We start from the raw sequence: 17,953 nt of genomic DNA on the forward strand, positions 1-17,953 counted from the left end.
ACGAAAAAAAATGCTGATCGCCGCCATTACTAGTAAAAAAAAATAAAAAAAAATAATAAGAATTCTGTCCCCTATTTTGTAAGCGCAATAACTTTTGCGCAAACCAGACGCTTCTTGCGATTTTTTTTTTTTTTACCAAAAATATGTAGAAGAATACGTATCACCTAGACTGAGAAAAAAAAAGTTTTTTAAAAAAAATTGGGCTATTTATTACAGCAACAAGTAAAAAATATTGTTTTTTTTTTTTCAAAAGTGTCGCTCTATTTTTGTTTATAGCGCAAAAAATAAAAACCGCAGAGGCGATCAAATACCACCAAAAGAAAGCTCTATTTGTGGGGAAAAAAGGGACGTCAATTTTGTTTGGGAGCCACGTCGCACGACCGCGCAATTGTCAGTTAAATTGACGCAGTGCCACAAGCTGAAATTTCACCTGGTCAGGAAGGGGGTATATGTGCCCAGTAAGGAAGTGGTTAAAGAGTTATTAAACCCAGGTGTCTGGCTCTCTGCGCTCACTATATCTGGTCTCCCACAGGACACAGACCATGGACATGCAATTATTTTAGTGAATATAAACTGTTAAATACCTTTTTTCACGTGTGGAACTTTGGCTTAAGTTGCCTTTAACTACTTCTCACCCGGCCACTGTACATATACGGCCGGGCGGGTGCTCTCTCCTTCTGAGTGGACGTTCAGGAACGTCCCTCAGAAGGAGGGGGATCGCGTGCGCGTGTTTCCGCGCATCGGCGCGATCCAGATGCACTTGTGTCACCCGGACACGACGCATCATAGATCGACAGGAGGGCTCTGTGATTGGCCCTCCTGATCACATGACGGCCGTGTCCAATCACAGCCATCATGTGATGTAAACAAAGAGCCGGTTGCTAGGTGATCGGCTCTCCTCACACAGAAGTTGTCGGTGAGGAGAGGGATCTCTGCAGCTGGCTGGGGACCAGGGAGTATGAGCTGTTTTTTTCAGCTTTTTACTCACTGATCACCAGCCTAGTGTCACAGTAAAACACAGAAAGTAAACAAACATGACCCCAAAACATATGCAACAGTAAAATCACATGTCCCAATGATCATTTGCACACATATGTCCATGATCACCTGCGCACATCTGTACATGATCAATTGCGTACATATGTCCGTGATCCAATTATTATACACATAAAGGATTTTTTTTTTACCAAAAACATGTAGTAGAATACATTTTGGCTTAAATTTATGACAAAATTTGATTTTATTAGATTTTTTTTTTAAATAGAAAGACAAAAATATTTTTTTTTTCCAAATTTCCGCTCTTTTTTCGCTTATATCGCAAAAAATGAAAAACTGAGTCGTGAATAAATACCACCAAAAGAAAGCTCTATTTGTGTGAACAAAATGGCAAAAAATTTATTTGGGTACAGTGTAGCATGGCCGCGCAATTGTCATTGAAAATGCGAGAGAGCTGAAAGCTGAAAATTGGTCTGGGAAGGAAGTGCCCAGTATTGATGTGCTTAACCACTTTAATACCCGACCATCGTCATATGACGTCCACAGATGGGATCTGCCATCCTGGGTGGACGTCATATGACGTCCTGGGCTTTGCGGGGGGGATATTTGAATGATGCCTGCAGCTAGAGGCATCATTCAGATATCCATGTCTTCAGCCGGCGATCCTGTGCACGATAAGAACGATCATAGCGGCGGTTCCGCCGCTTGACCATTCTTATAGGCGGCGGGAGGGGACACCCCCCCCTCCCGCCGACATCCGGTGCTTTTCCGGGCTCTCCCGTGCGATCGGGGGCCCGGAGAAGGAATCGTCCGGCGCAGGCAGGAAGCATAGAGATGACTGGTGACCAGATGGTCACCAGTCATCTCTATGACCGTCAGAGGCCCGGGCGCAATGTGATGACGTCACGCCCGGGTACCCGTAAGTAAACAAAGCCGCGATTGCGGATAGTGAGCAACACCGATCTCATGCTTTCCAGCCTGGAGGAGAGATGTGGGGTCTTATTGACCCCGCATCTCTCCATAAAGAGGACCTGTCACACACATTTCCTATTACAAGGGATGTTTACATTCCTTGTAATAGGAATAATAAAAAAACAAGTGAAAAAAAATAAATAAGTAAAAAATAAAATAAAACAATAAAAAAATTAAAACGCCCCTGTCCCCGGTAGTTAGCGCGCAGAAGCGAACGCATATGTAAGTCCCGCCGACATATGTAAACGCCGTTTAAACCACATATGTGAGGTATCGCCGCGTGCATTAGAGTGCCAGCAACAATTCTAGCACTAAATCTTCTCTTTAAATCTAAACTGGTAACCTGTAAAAAATTTCAAAGCGTTGCCTATGGAGATTTTTAAGTATCGAAGTTTGGCGCCATTCCATGAGTGTGCGCCATTCCATAGCGTGACATGTTAGGTATCTATTTACTCGGTGTAACATAATCTTTCATATTTTACAAAAAAATTGGGCTAACTTTACCGTTTTGTTATTTTTTTAATTCATGAAACAATTTTTTTCCCAAAAAAATGTGTTTGAAAAATTATTGCGCAAATACTGTGCAAGATAAATGTTGCATTGACCGCCATTTTATTCCCTAGGGTGTCTGCTAAAAAAATATATATAATGTTTGGGGGTTCTACGTAATTTTCGAGCAAAAGAATGATGATTTGTACATGTAGGGAGAAGTGCCAGATTAGGCCCGGTATTGAGGTGTGTATAAAAGCCTGGTATTGAAGGGGTTAAATAAACAGATACAGCTCTTACCTCCTCCTCTTTGAGAAGCATGGGTCTTTCTTTGGGCTGGGTCTTTGTTTCAGTTTTGGTATCTTGTTGTCCAGGTGTTGGATCTTCTTGTTGAAGAACATCTAAATCTACATCACTAGTATCAGTCACTGGAAGATCTTTTAGCTGGATGCCCTCCTGTTCCAGCTCTTCTTGTGCATCCGGTGTCTGACTATCAGCGTCCTGTTCAGGGGCTGCAGTCTGATCCTGGGAAAAGTTCTGCTCCTCAGCCACCTCCAGGGAGGACAGTCGAGCAAGCTCAGTTTGTTGGGCAAATGCAATCGACATCTCAACGATAACCTTAACAAGAAAGGAGAAACTCTGTATGAAGTATGGACAGGTGCTTGGCTGATAACTACCCAGTAATAATCCAATGACTCGGCAACAAGGAAAAATAAAGCTGGATTGCAATATGAGCAAACGATGATGATTATGTATTAAATCAAGAATATTCTTCAAAAGAATGGACATTTCTTTTCAACAATAGAACAATCAAATTACATTTTTATATTCTTACAGTTAGGAAGTACAACATACTTGTCTGACAATTACATTTTTTATCATTATGTGCCCCACTCCTCATTGTCTAAGTCTTATTTCAATCCAGGGCTTTGCCTGTCTGCAGCGGCATTGGTCGGTCTCTCTCTTCTTATAGACAGCTGCGGGAGCCATTGGTTCCTTCTGTTGTCAATCAAATCCTGTGAGGGGGTGGGGCTGAGCCGTGCTGTGTGTGTAAATGGACACACAAAGCCCAGCTCAGGAGTAAGCCCGCAGGTGTGTCACCATAGGAAGCAGCTTCCTAAGGTGGCACACAGAGAAAAATGGTAGCCAAGAGTGTCAGTAGGGGATTACAGAAGAGGAGGTTCCAGGCTGCATGGTTCAAGAAACAGATGCTGCTGCGCTCGAAAGATTGCCGTAGGGTAAATTGAAGCAGAGGAAAATCGTCACAAATCACGCCACTGCATTGATTTCAATGAGCAGGGGCGCTTTAGGACACTGCTACTAAAGCGCTGCAAGATGATGTTTGCAGGACTTTTTTTTAAGGTCCCGCAAGTGCCCACTCCAGTATGAAAACCCTCGGGCATTCACACTGGAGTGACAGGAAAGGTTCTTTACAGGTGCTATTTTTAGCGCTCTAGCGCCATTAAAGCGCTTCCGTGTGAAAGTAGCCTAAAGGTTTGGTTTAAATAAATAAAATAAAAATAAGAAACATGTTATACTTACCTCCTCTGTGCAAGGGTTTTGCACAGAGTTGCCCGACCCTCCTCTTCTGGGGTTCCCCAGCGGCGCTCCTGGCTCCTCCTCTTACCGAGTGCCCCCACGGAGACCCACATTCCATGGGGGAACTCGTGCGGGCGTGGTCCCAAGTCCTTTGGCTGCGTCCATTGACACAGTTAGCAGGACCCGGCCACTCAGCCTGGCTTACGTGTCACTGGATTTGATTGACAGCGGCGGGAGCCAATGGCTTCTGCTGCTATCAATCTATCCAATGAGGACCCGAGACACCGGCTGGAAGTGCTGGGCTCGTTCTGGCCACTGGAACAATCAGGTAAGTAAGAAGGGGGGCTCTGGGGGGCAGCTGAAGCACGGAAGTTTTTTTACCTTAATGCATTCTATGAAAACATGACTTTACAACCCCTTTAAGTATACAAAGACATGAGATGACCGTAGCCCAACACAGCCAGTACAGGTTTACTGTAAGCCCTGGTTCACACTGATGCAACGTGGGACAGCGAATCTTGTGCACTTCCCGCACCAGACTGCAATCGAACGGTGTCCTTGCGACCTGTGGGTATCAATGTTAGATTAACGATACTCAAACAAATTGCAATAACGCAGTGCAATAGCCAGAATCGCATCACATGGTTGTGAAAAAAGGGCCCTGCACCATATAGGTGCAGATAGGATTTGAGCCATACAAAATGTATGGCTCAAATTGCATCACACAGATATCGCATGTGATGTGCACAAGAATGCGGTGCGATTCCTGTGTGAATCACATGTGGTGTGCCACATGCACTAACGTGAATCCAGGCTAAAGGCTTAAAAAAAATTAATTTGTCAGTTATGAATTATCTGTGAACTGTATGAACCCAGAACCAAACTCACTCGTGCAATTTCTTGCTCAATCTTTTCCTGGTAGCGCTCCTCCAGCAACTGACTGAGGTCCGCATCGCTCTTCTCCTCTGTGATTGGACACAAGGAAGGCTGGAAACCGCCATTTACAGTCTCTTGCTTGGCTCTTGTTAGCTGGACGATTTCCTGCCTCAGAGCTGCCTTCTCCACGCTAAAATTCTCCGTCAGGTCGACTCTCAGCTGATCCAATTCTGCCTTGTGTTGCTTTTTTAAAGCGATAACTTCCGCCACATATTTGGAGAACAAGGCCTGCCTTAGGCTTTGCAGCTCCTGATAAATGGGCCCAATGGGCGTCCTTAGTGAGGAGTCTCCCATCTGAGCAGTTTCCTCTACCTGTTCAAGAGAAAAAAAAAAAAAAAAAAAAGGTTTGATCTATACAGTCCCAAAGCACATTTTTGATATTTTGAACTCTGTCCAATTCACTGCTTTTATCTACATGTCACAGAAGATGTGCAATAACCAACATATGACTGTGGATTGGTTGGGAGGCTCAGACAACATTCTGATCTGTAGAGAGACGTCATACTGGCAGCATGTAGGCACAGAGGGGCAATGCTCATGCACTGGCATGTCTTCGAAACGCACAATGCAAAATAATATAGTACAATTGTGAGAGTATACATTATATGGATCTTGTTCCAGCAATCCACAGTATGGATGTTTTACCTCTACTCAATATAACTCTATAAGGAGGCACATGGCATACAGCATTATTGTACTCTACACTACAGCAATTTCAACTTCTCTGCACATCAGCTGCTAAAAGAAAAAAAAAAATTTCACTGTGCCAAAAATCCATTGGCCAGTATAAAAATCCTTTAATCCTGTTCTTTTAAATGCTGCAAAAAGTGCCCGAGTTGACCAATACTACCTTATAGGGGACTTTTTGCCTAGTAAATGTAATACTTAAAACAATAAATATCTAACTTGGGCATGTTTGGTGGCTTTCAAAAGTTTAAAGCTAAAATACAGTGGAACCTCGGACTGCGAGTAACGCAGCAAGCCTTAGGTTAAAGCGGAGGTTCACCTTTTTTTTGGGGGCGGGGGGGTGTACATACGGTATTATCGGTATTTTCCTCCCGGTCGGTGCGCAGGCGCCGTAATAGAGCCGACTCGCGGTTCGGCTACTTTCGGAAAGTCGTGACGCGCCTTATCCGCCGGGGGGGAGTTTTTCTCAGGCATATGGGCAAAGTCCCAGATGACATTGCGGCACTGCACAGGAACGCCCAGTCCCGCAGGAGCGAGTACCCGGAAGCCGGGAGGAAAAACCCATAATACTGTATGTACACCCTCAAAAAAAAACGCCATACTGTACATGTTTGAGGTATACTGAATGTAATGTTTGATACTTGCTTTTTGGGTGAACCTCCGCTTTAAAGTGGTCTGTAATGCCACGTACACACGGTCGTTTTTTGTGATGAAAAAAAACGACATTTTTAAAAACGTCATTTAAAATGACCGTGTGTGGGGAAAACGTTGTTTTATGTCTTCTGAAAAACGACAAAAAATTTTTTCGAACATGCTTTAATTTTTTATGTCGTTTTTCAAAACGTCGTTTTTTGTGTCATTTGAAATGATAGTGTGTGGGTAAAACAATGTTTTTAAACCCGCGCATGCTCAGAAGCAAGTTATGACGGGAGCTTGAATGGAACAGAGTGCCGTCGTACGTGCTGAACGTAACCGCGCTTTGCTAGAGCATTTTGAAAAAAAGATGGTGTGTAGGCAACGTCGTTTTTAAAATGAAGTTTGAAAAACGTTGTTTTGTTTCATGAGAAAAAACTTTGTTTTATTTCATCACAAAAAATAACCGTCTGTACGCGGCTTAAGGGTTTACAACCACTTTAATGTTGATTTTTTATACCAAGGGAAATAATGGCGACTCATTGAAAGCTTAACTGCTATGGTGCTCATGTTGAGCATTTTGTTGAATTAGTTACTGTAATGCACATTCGTGAATAAAATAAAAAAGTTCACATGCGTGTAAAGGCAGGCGTCCCAATACTTTTGACAATATAGTGTATGTATGGCACAACAAAGCATACGTTTCCAGGGTGAGATCAGATAAAACAACATATAATATGAAAAATGGCCAAACAAAATCATTACATAATAAATGTTATCACCTACCACCAGTTGATGCGCCCTGTGCTTTACCACAGATCAGGTGAACAACATTACTGCTCCAGTTAAAACTTCAGGTTTAAAAATCCAGGAATAAAATAAGAGCCTTATAGACAGAGGAGGTTCAGAGTCCCTGCAGTGCGAGAGCGTCTGCTTTCTGCATCCACTGCTAGGTGTGTTACCAACCAACACAGTACTGGGGTGTGTGCATAGATGGCGCTATACAAACAGAGATTAATGCCCTGCACTCCATGTCTTATTGTATGCATTGTTTACCTTCAGTATTTCAGCAAATGAATGATAAACACTCTGGAATATGGTCTCTTCTTGGAAGCCAAGCTCAGCTCCGGGCTCATTTGCACAGAGATCCCTGAAAGAAATAAAGTACAATGTCATTTTATTTATTACAAGCTTTTATATAGCGACAACAATTTACTCATTCACATCTGTCCCGGCCCCGAAGCACCTCCTATCATCTCATGTCCCTACTTCACATACCAAGGCCAATATAGACAGGAGCCAATTAACCCGCAAGGATAAATGAATTACCGCAATGGACGCCTGCGCTCACTACTATATATATATATATATATATATATATATATATATATATATATATATATATATATATATATATATATATATATATATATATATATATATATATAATCTCCCCAGATGAATATGCCCGGCAGCTGCTAATCACTGTGTTCCCAATACCATCAAACTGTACAAAACAGAAACATATTTTGCAGTTCTCAGATGCCCTTGAAATAGTGTGAGGAATACAATAAAAACAGTGCAATCAATAAGGACCCCCTTTCACACTGGGGTGCTTTTCAGGCGCTTTAGCGTTAACTACTTAAGCCCCGGACCATATTGCTGGTCAAAGACCAGAGCACTTTTTGCGATTCGGCACTGCGTCTCTTTAACTGACAATTGCGCGGTCGTGCGACGTGGCTCCCAAACAAAATTGGCGTCCTTTTTTCCCCACAAATAGAGCTTTCTTTTGGTGGTATTTGATCACCTCTGCGGTTTTTAGTTTTTGCGCTATAAACAAAAATAGAGCGACAATTTTGAAAAAAAATAATATTTTTTACTTTGTACCATAATAAATATCCCGCAAAAATATATAAAAAAGTTTTTTTTCCTCAGTTTAGGCCGATATGTATTCTTCTACATATTTTTCGTAAATAAGCGTTTATTGATTGGTTTGCGCAAAAGTTATAGCGTTTACAAAATAGGGGGTAGTTTTATGGCATTTTTATTAATATTTTTTTTTTACTAGTAATGACGGCGATCAGCGATTTTTATCGGTACTGCGACATTATGGCGGACACCCGGACACTTTTGACACATTTTTGGGACCATTGGCATTTTTATAGCGATCAGTGGTATAAAAATGCATTGGATTACTATAAAAATGCCACTGGCAGTGAAGGGGTTAACACTTAGGGGCGGGGAAGGGGTTAAGTATGTTCCCTGGGCGTGTTCTAACTGTAGGGGGGGTGGCCTCACTAGGGGAAACACTGATCCTCTGTTCATACATTGTATGAACAGACAATCAGGCATTTCTCTCCGACAGGACCGGGAGTTTACACACACAGCTTCCGGTCCCCGCTCTGTAACACAAGCCGCCGGGAACGCGCGCGGGAGTCAGGAGCAAGCGGGGGGCGACGTTATACTACGTGCTCTCGCGCAGGAGAGCCGACCTGCCGCTGTAGAACTGCGGCGGCTGGTCGGCATGTAGTTAAAAAAAGCGCCTGAAAGAAGCCTCATCTGCAATCCCAATGTAAACGCATGAGCGCTGTCAGGGCGTCAAAAAAAGTCCTGCAAGCAGCTTCTTTGCAGCGCTTTAGGAGCGTTGAATACACCACTCCTAAAGCCCCCTTCCCATTGAGGGAGCTTTTTTTTTTACGCCAAAGCGCCTGAAAAACGCCCCAGTGTAAAAGGGGTCTTAGCGGCGCTTTAACGGCGTTTTCCGGGGGCTGGCAGTGTGAAAGGGCTCTGAAAGCACTCAGGCTTTCACATTGGGATTGCAGATGAGGCTTCTTTTAGGAGCTTTACAGGCTTTTTTTTTTTTTTTTTTTTACGACAAAGCGCCTGAAAAGCGCCCGAGATAGCCCCAGTGTGAAAGGGGTCTTAATATGCTGGAAAAAGTGCAAATAAACATATGCAAACTAAAGCACGATCGGATTTTCCGCGGACAAAGCGTAGGACTTTTTGTCCAAAGGGCGTTGGCCATGAGCTTGTGTTGCATACAAACGGCAAAGAATTGCCAGCCAACAAACACGAAACTATGTGTTTTTTTTTAGCTCTTTAGCGCCATCCTTTGGGCAACTTTCTGCTAATGTTGTCTTATGGCGAGCATTGCTCCTGAGCATGCACGTTTGTACTTTTGACAGACTTCTTTACACACGATCGTATAATCCGACATCACACATTTGTTGTTGGGAAATTTTTTAAGCATGTCATCCAACATTTGTTGTCGGAAAATCCGACAACAATTGTCCGATGGAGTATACAAACAGTTGGATCTTCCAACAAAAGTCTGTCATCACACAATTCTCGTCGGAAAACGCGATCGTGCGTATGGGCCTTTACATTGAAAAACTACAAATGGTGCAAACTCTTGGTATTTTCCATGTTCAATATTAAGTTATTAAACTTAACTTCAAACTTCAATCATCAAACTCAAGTCCATAGCAAATCTAAAGATCAATACAAAATAGAGCATAAAGGTGCAAAATGACCTCTTATCTTGTGTCCCAATCCCACATGGTTCCCTATAGATCAGGGGTCTCAACTTTCTAAACAAACGGCCAGTTTACTGTCCTTCAGATTTTAGGGGGGCCCGAGTGTGGTGATTGGGAGTAGAAAAGGTTCAGACATCAATGAGAGAAAAATAATGCCCCATTGTTTGTCTCAGTGGGAGAAATTGTGCCCCATCATGGGTGTCAATGGGGTAAATTGTGCCCCATCTGGAAGCTGCCATTTTGGTGAAGCCCAGAGCCCCTGGGAAAGAGTAAATCTTTAGGTGGTCAGCGGATCTGATTTTAGGCACAGTACCAAAAATAAAAATGTTTTAATAGCTAAACCTGCAAAAGTGGCCAGCATGAAGTGATCGAGCAGGAGTTAATTTTCTGACTTAAAGGGGTTGTAAAGATACAATTTTTTTTCCTAAATAGCTTCCTTTACCTTAGTGCAGACCTCCTTCACTTACCTCATCCTTCCATTTTGGTTTTAAATGTCCTTATTTCTTCTGAGAAATCCTCACTTCCTGTTCTTCTGTCTGTAACTCCACACAGTAATGCAAGGCTTTCTCCCTGGTGTGGAGTGTCATGCTCGCCCCCTCCCTTGGACTACAGGAGAGTCAGGACGCTCTCTACGTTGCAGATAGAGAAAGGAGCTGTGTGTTGGTGGGCGTCCTGACTCTCCCGTAGTCCAAGTGAGGGGGCGAGCACGACTCCACACCAGGGAGAAAGCCTTGCATTACTGTGTGGAGTTACAGACAGAAGAACAGGAAGTGAGGATTTCTCAGAAGAAATAAGGACATTTAAAAGAAAAATGGAAGGATGAGGTAAGTGAAGGAGGACTGCACTAAGGTAAAGGAAGCTATTTGGGGGGGGGAAAAAATTGTACCTTTACAAAACTCACAACAGTAAAATCAGTCTGTATATGCAGTAAAGCATGCTTGTTCTCAGAGCTAGCCAGGTCACATGATATTGACACCACACGCCATTTTATCCACTTAAGACCCGGACCTTTAGGCATGTAAAGGCCCAGGCCAGGTTTTGCGATTCTGCACTGCGTCGCTTTAACTGACAATTGCGCGGTCGTGCGACTTGGCTCCCAAACAAAATTGGTGTCCCTTTTTTTCCCACAAATAGAGCTTTCTTTTGGTGGTATTTGATCACCTCTGTGGTTTTAATTTTTTGCGCTATAAACAAAAATAAATAGAGCAACAATTTTGAAAAAAAATCTATATTTTTTACTTTTTGCTATAATAAATATCCCCCAAAAACATATATATAAAAAAAAAATTTTCCTCAGTTTAGGCTGATACGTATTCTTCTACCTATTTTTGGTATAAAAAAAAAAAAAAATCGCAATAAGCGTTTATCGATTGGTTTGTGCAAAATTTATAGCGTTTACAAAATAGGGGATAGTTTTATTGCATTTTTATTAATTATTTTTTTACTACTAATGGCGGCAATCAGTGATTTTTTTCGTGACTGCGACATTGTGGCGGACACTTCGGACAATTTTGACACATTTTTGGGACCATTGTCATTTTCACAGCAAAACAATGCATTAAAAATGCATTGTTTATTGTGAAAATGACAGTTGCAGTTTGGGAGTTAACCACAAGGTTTACACACAGCTCTCCCCGTTCTTCAGCTCCGGGGACCGATCGCGGGACTCCAGCGGGCGATCGGATCCGCGGGTCCCGCGGCCACGGAGCTTCGGACCGGCTGGGCTCTTAAAGAGGACCTACCTGTACGTGCTTGTGCCCAGCCGTGCCATTCTGCCGACGTATATGTACAGGAGGCGGTCCTTAAGTGGTTAACTGTGGGCAGCTAAAGCTGCTGCCTGTTCACTTCTTGGATTAACACAGACACACAGAGGCACACCTCTCATTGGCCCACTTATGACTCATCCCATCCTGGCAAACTCTCACAAGAGTGAGAGAGAGCTGTGCATGTCATAAGCCTAGGCCAATGACCAGACAAGAAACAGGAAGTGGGCTGTATAAGGGCTCTTTCACACGGAGCGGACCGTTTCTGGGTCCGCTCCGTGTGTCTCCGTCGGCTCAGCGGGGATCCCCGCTGAGCTGTCGGCGGATAGGGCGGTCCCCGCACACAGTGCAGAGACCGCCCTGTCTCAGCTCCGCTCTGCCCTATGGGGAACCGGATGCAGACGGACCGTCTGTCCGTCTGCTTCCGTTCCGGCGGACGGAAGAAAAATAGGGTTTTCTTCCGTCCGAAAACCGGATCCCGACGGACGCGGACGTTAGCGGATGCTTCATCCGCTAATGGACGCGATCCCATAGGGATGTATTACAAGTCCGTTAACGGACTTGTAATAACGGACAGGCGGAGCGGACGTCTATAAGGGGCCTAAGGCATTTACTGGCAGAAATAAAAAATGTTTTACAATCCAAAGTTAAAACAAAAGCAGAAGATTTAATAGATGGAGAGTTGAAAGAATGACTGAAGTTCCGCTTTAAGGATTTGCAATCTCGTATTCATTACCCAGATACTGCAGAGCTTCTCTGAAAGCGAATGATGATGCAGAGATGACCCCTACTCATCTCTCTGGTGATACTGTAACACCCTCCTCATTTTACTGCCTAGGATGCGGCAGTCAGCACAGCACCGCTTTATATCGGCCCGGGCAGTAAAATGAGGAGGGGGTTACAGTATCACCAGAGAGACTGTGGTTTTGATGAGTTGGCACAAAGGGATGGAATGTGGGTAAAGGATACCTGCAATCCTGATTAGACAGCATAAAGTTGTATTAAAGTAAAAGGTAAGGACACTTTCTGTCCATAAGAGGTACAAAATGATGTACTAATTATGGTTCTGGGACACACAGAATTAAATCCCTACAGCCTAAGGGCCAGATCCACAAAAGGGATACGACGGCGTATCTGCTGATACGCCGTCGTATCCCTGTTTCTATCTATGCGACTGATCCACAGAATCAGTTTCGCATAGATAGGCAGAAGATCCGACAGGTGTAATAGTTTACACTGTCGGATCTTAGGATGCAGTACCGCGGCCGCCGCTGGGGGGACTTCGCGTCGTAAACCAGCGTCGGGTATGCAAATTAGGAGTTACGGCGGATCCACGACGGTTTTTCGCGTTCGCTACGTCGCCGCTAGTCTAGTTTCCTGTTGCAAATTTACACTTTTTTTTTGGTGCCCTAACTTTAGTCAGCAAGCGTATTGCTGTCTAAAGTATGGCCGTCGTTCCCGCGTCGAAATTTAAAAATCAACGTCGTTTGCGTAAGCCGTCCGGGAATACGGAATTACACTACGCGCTACGCCGTTCGAAAAAATGACGTCATGGCGCACGATGCACAGCGGGAGTTTGGAAACGGAGCATGCGCAGTACGTCCGGCGCGGGAGCGCGCCTAATTTAAATGGGACTCGCCCCATTTGAATTGGCCCGCCTTGCGCCGGACGGATTTAGGATACACCACCGCAAATTTCCAGGTAAGTGCTTTGTGGATCGGGCACTAACTTGGAAAAATTGCGGCGGTGTAACTTAAATCCCAAAAGTTAAGTTGCGCCCGTGCTTTGTGGATCTGGCCCTAAAATACCAACATTTTCACACCTCCAAAAGGCAAAGATGCAGGATACAGCTGTCTGTTAGCAGCCTGTCGAAAATGTATGACAGGCTCAAAAACAAGGCAACTGTATGTAAGTTGTTCTAATCTTCGGGTTGAATGTGTTCAGGGACATATGCCCTGAGCGCAGGAACTCCACGGGCATACATTCCTACACATACAGCCCTAAACACTACTTGGAGCCCTGTACAGCCGAAGTGCATGCCAGCCCGTCATGAATTTTGACAGGCTGCTGGCAGCAGGCTGTACACTGCACTTCTGCCTCCCAGGCACCAGAAAACTCAGAGATTTGAAGCCATATGCGCCAAATTGCTCGTGTGCATGAATCCTTAGATATGGTGGCTGCGGTAGTTCTCTTTTTTTCAGGCTTTTTTTATTTTTATTTTCACCTTGTAAGCCTGTAAATAACATTTTCTGTACCCTCTTGTCTACAATCATTTCTACATAGTATCTATGGTGGGAACCATGGTTGTCACACAGGCTGGACTTTCAGAGTGTTAGCCTTTGTTCAGATCTATTATATAAAAGAGACAGGTACATCAAGCGCCCAGAGGCGATTAAGTTCGCATGTGTCGCGCTATATAAGTTTCTCATTCATTCCTAAGGGGGGGGGGGGGGGGGAATTTAGCGGTCTATACAAAAAAAAAAAAAAAAAAAAGATGTTTGTGCTTTTTTGACAGGACACAGTTCCTGCTCACACCCAGCATTAGGCTCCGCCCCTACAGGCTTCATCGGTTCTGACTTTATAATATTTAAGGGGATAATCCCACTTGACAAAGTCAGAATGAACGAAACATGTAGGTGCAGAGCCCAACGCTGGCAGTGTGTAGGAACTGTGTTGTCATTTTTGCCATTTCTGTGAGCTGGGAAGAATTGAAGTGACTGATGGCTTCTCTATACAGTAGGTGAACGCGATATTGTGTCAATCTCGCTCCCTTTCTCGGCGAGATTGAACACCTACGAGCCCCATCGCGGGAGCCAGCGCCGAGCTGGCTTGCCGCGATGGAGACAGAGCCGTCATAGAAGCGACGGGAGATCCGACTTGGATTCCCGCCAATTCTACACGTGTGCGGCGTTTGTTATGAATCCTGAGGGGGAAGTCCCCGCCGGATTTTAAATAAAAATCCGGCATGGGTTCCCCCCTCAGGAGCATACCGGGCCCTTAGGTCTGTTATGGGTTGTAAGGAGAGCCCCCCCTACGCCGAAAAAAACGGCGTAGGGGGTCCCCCTACAATCCATACCAGACCCGTATCCAAAGCACAACGCTACCCGGCCGGCCAGGAAGGGAGTGGGGACGAGCGAGCGCCCCCCCCCTCCTGAGCCGTACCAGGCTGCATGCCCTCAACATGGGGGGGTTGGGTGCTCTGGGGCAGGGGGGCGCACTGCGGCCCCCCCCACCTCAGAGCACCCTGTCCCCATGTTGATGAGGACAGGGCCCCTTCCCGACAACCCTGGCCGTTGGTTGTCGGGGTATGCGGGCGGGAGGCTTATCGGAATCTGGGAGCCCCCTTTAATAAGGGGGCCCCCAGATACCGGCCCCCCCACCCTAAGTGAATGGATATGGGGTACATCGTACCCCTACCCATTCACCTGCAAGAAAAGTGGTAAAAACACAAATAAACCACACAGGGTATTAAAATATTTTATTAGTCTGCTCCGGAGGCCTCCCCTGTCTTCTTTATTAGCTCTGTTTACCAGGGGGGGCTTCTTCTTTGACGTCTTCGGGTGGGTGGGGGCCGCCGTCTGGTTCTCTTCCACCGCCGGGGGGGGGTCGCTTTTAAAAAAGCCCCCACCGCCCGGCGGGTTTCCTCCGGCGTCTTCGGTGGGGGGCTTCTTCTTCCGCTATCCCGACGGGTCTTCTCCGCTATCCGGGGGGTCTTCTCAACTCTCCGGGGGTCTCCTTCTATGTACGCTGCTCTCCGCTGTTGACTCGGCGCACCCCGGTTCTTCCTCTCGCTGTCCGGTGCCTTCTTCCGTGCTGTGACGTCATGTTCTTCACTTCTCTTCTTCTCCCGATGTTGACACGTCGCCTTTCCTCGCTGCAATGACATGTGCGCGGCTTGCATCGGACCTATATAGGCCTCACAGTCCCATCATGCTCTGTACCTACCCATGTGATACCTACCCACGTGGGTAGGTATCACATGGGTAGGTACCAGAGCATGATGGGATTGTGAGGTCTATATAAATCCGATGCAAGCCACGCACTTGTCATTGCAGCGAGGAAAGGCGACGTGTCAACATCGGGAGAAGAAGAGAAGTGAAGAACATGACGTCACAGCACGGAAGAAGAACTCACAGCACGGAAGGAGAAGAAGACGTACAGCACGGAAAAAGGCACCGCACATAGAAGGAGACTCCCGGAGAGTTGAGAAGACCCCCCGGATAGCGGAGAAGACCCGTCGGGATAGCGGAAGAAGAAGCCCCCCCGCCGAAGACGCCGGAGGAAACCCGCCGGGGGGTGGGGGCTTTTTTAAAAGCGACCCCCCCCCCGGCGGTGGAAGAGAACCAGACGGCGGCCCCCACCCACCCGAAGACGTCAAAGAAGAAGCCCCCCCTGGTAAACAGAGCTAATAAAGAAGACAGGGGAGGCCTCCGGAGCAGACTAATAAAATATTTTAATACCCTGTGTGGTTTATTTGTGTTTTTACCACTTTTCTTGCAGGTGAATGGGTAGGGGTACGATGTACCCCATATCCATTCACTTAGGGTGGGGGGCCGGTATCTGGGGGCCCCCTTATTAAAGGGGGCTCCCAGATTCCGATAAGCCTCCCGCCCGCATACCCCGACAACCAACGGCCAGGGTTGTCGGGAAGGGGCCCTGTCCTCATCAACATGGGGACAGGGTGCTCTGAGGTGGGGGGGCCGCAGTGCGCCCCCCTGCCGCAGAGCACCCAACCCCCCCATGTTGAGGGCATGCAGCCTGGTACGGCTCAGGAGGGGGGGGCGCTCGCTCGTCCCCACTCCCTTCCTGGCCGGCCGGGTAGCGTGCTTTGGATACGGGTCTGGTATGGATTGTAGGGGGACCCCCTACGCCGTTTTTTTTCGGCGTAGGGGGGGGCTCTCCTTACAACCCATAACAGACCTAAGGGCCCGGTATGCTCCTGAGGGGGGAACCCATGCCGGATTTTTATTTAAAATCCGGCGGGGACTTCCCCCTCAGGATTCATAACAAACGCCGCACACGTGTAGAATTGGCGGGAATCCAAGTCGGATCTCCCGTCGCTTCTATGACGCGCTTGCTGGGATGTGCTGTCACTATTCCAGTGAGTGTGAGATGTCGGCGAGATCTCGGCATCATGTCGCCGAGAATCAGCGCGATGCTGTCGTGCTAAAAACACAATATCACAAACACCTACTGTATATCTTTGCAGACACATATATACCGTATATACTGGAGTATGAGCCGAATTTTTCAGCACATTTTTTTGTGCTAATAATGTCCCCCTCGGCTTATACTCGAGTCACCTTTTTGCGCCTGATCTCCCAGACTTTGGGGACCTGGTACCGGTTGGCCGTAGGTCACCCGGACCCTAAACTTGGCACACGTATAGCCAAACTCTTCCTCTAGAAGGGTGCAAAGTTTGTTGTCTGGGGGACCTAATGCTGGTGAGCACCGATTTTTCAAAGCCAGGCAGCCCTTCCATAGACTCCCATGTTAAATGATCATTTCTCTGGTGAATTTGGGGACCCGGTACTGGCCGGTCGTAGGTCCCCTAGACACAGAGCTTGGCACACATGTAGCCCTATTGCTCCTCTACACGTGTGCAAACTTTGTTGTTTGGGGGACCTACAGCTGGGGAGCACCGATTTTTCAAAGCTGGGCACCCCTTCCATAGACTCCTATGTTAAACATCAGTCTAGTTATGGGCATAGTGAGGCATGTGCACAGTGAGGCATGCAGATGGACACCCTAGGCCAGAGATGGCGAACCTTGGCACCCCAGATGTTTTGGAACTACATTTTCCATGATGCTCATGCACTCTGCAGTGTTGTTGAGCATCATAGGAAATGTAGTTCCAAAACATCTGGAGTGCCAAGGTTCACCATCACTGCCCTAGGCCTTTACTGGAGTCAATACATTTTCCTTTTCTTGGCACTGATAAGAGACAGTATAGTAAAATATAACAATATTTATTAAACATAAAACAATTACAATAAAATTACATTTAGGGATAGGCCCCGCATTGCACATCAGAAAGCAAACAAACAAACTGTGTCAAAATGCAGGAAGTCGGTGGCCTCGACCGGTTTCGCGGTATTACCGCTTCTTCAGGAGGAAAGTTTTTTCTAAAGATATGTATAAAACATGTAAATAAACAAGCATAAGATACAATAATTATAGCCATATTAGAATCAAAGCAGCACACTCCTCCCTTTCCCCCCCATCCTTTTCCTTCCCCCCCCCCCTCTTCACATTATCCCCGCCCCCTCTCTTCCCTCCCCCCCCCTCCCCTTCTGTCCCCTCTCCCCCTTATCTTTCCCCTATCTCCCCCCCCTCTCCTATATCCCAAACCCCCCCCTTCCCTTCCTCTCCTTTCCTTCCCTTCCCCATATCTTTTACCCC

At 46.1% G+C, this 17,953-nt stretch overlaps 1 protein-coding gene across 11 annotated transcripts in view; it reads right to left on the minus strand.

Annotated features, from left to right (window-relative positions):
- AKAP9 (A-kinase anchoring protein 9) overlaps positions 1-17,953 on the minus strand; it is a 359,842-nt gene that overhangs the window by 202,933 nt on the left and 138,956 nt on the right. For 10 of the 11 annotated variants that reach the window (XM_040352376.1, XM_040352374.1, XM_040352375.1 and 7 more), the window contains 3 exons: positions 7,309-7,402; positions 4,885-5,244; positions 2,758-3,075 (listed from right to left, as the gene is read on the minus strand). In XM_040352376.1, coding sequence (XP_040208310.1) covers positions 2,758-3,075; positions 4,885-5,244; positions 7,309-7,402 — 772 coding nt within the window. The remainder of the gene's footprint in view (positions 1-2,757; positions 3,076-4,884; positions 5,245-7,308; positions 7,403-17,953) is intronic. The other variant, XM_040352368.1, reaches the window with a different exon arrangement.

Source organism: Rana temporaria, chromosome 5 (genome assembly GCF_905171775.1).
Source record: "Rana temporaria chromosome 5, aRanTem1.1, whole genome shotgun sequence".
Classification (NCBI taxonomy): domain Eukaryota; kingdom Metazoa; phylum Chordata; class Amphibia; order Anura; family Ranidae; genus Rana; species Rana temporaria.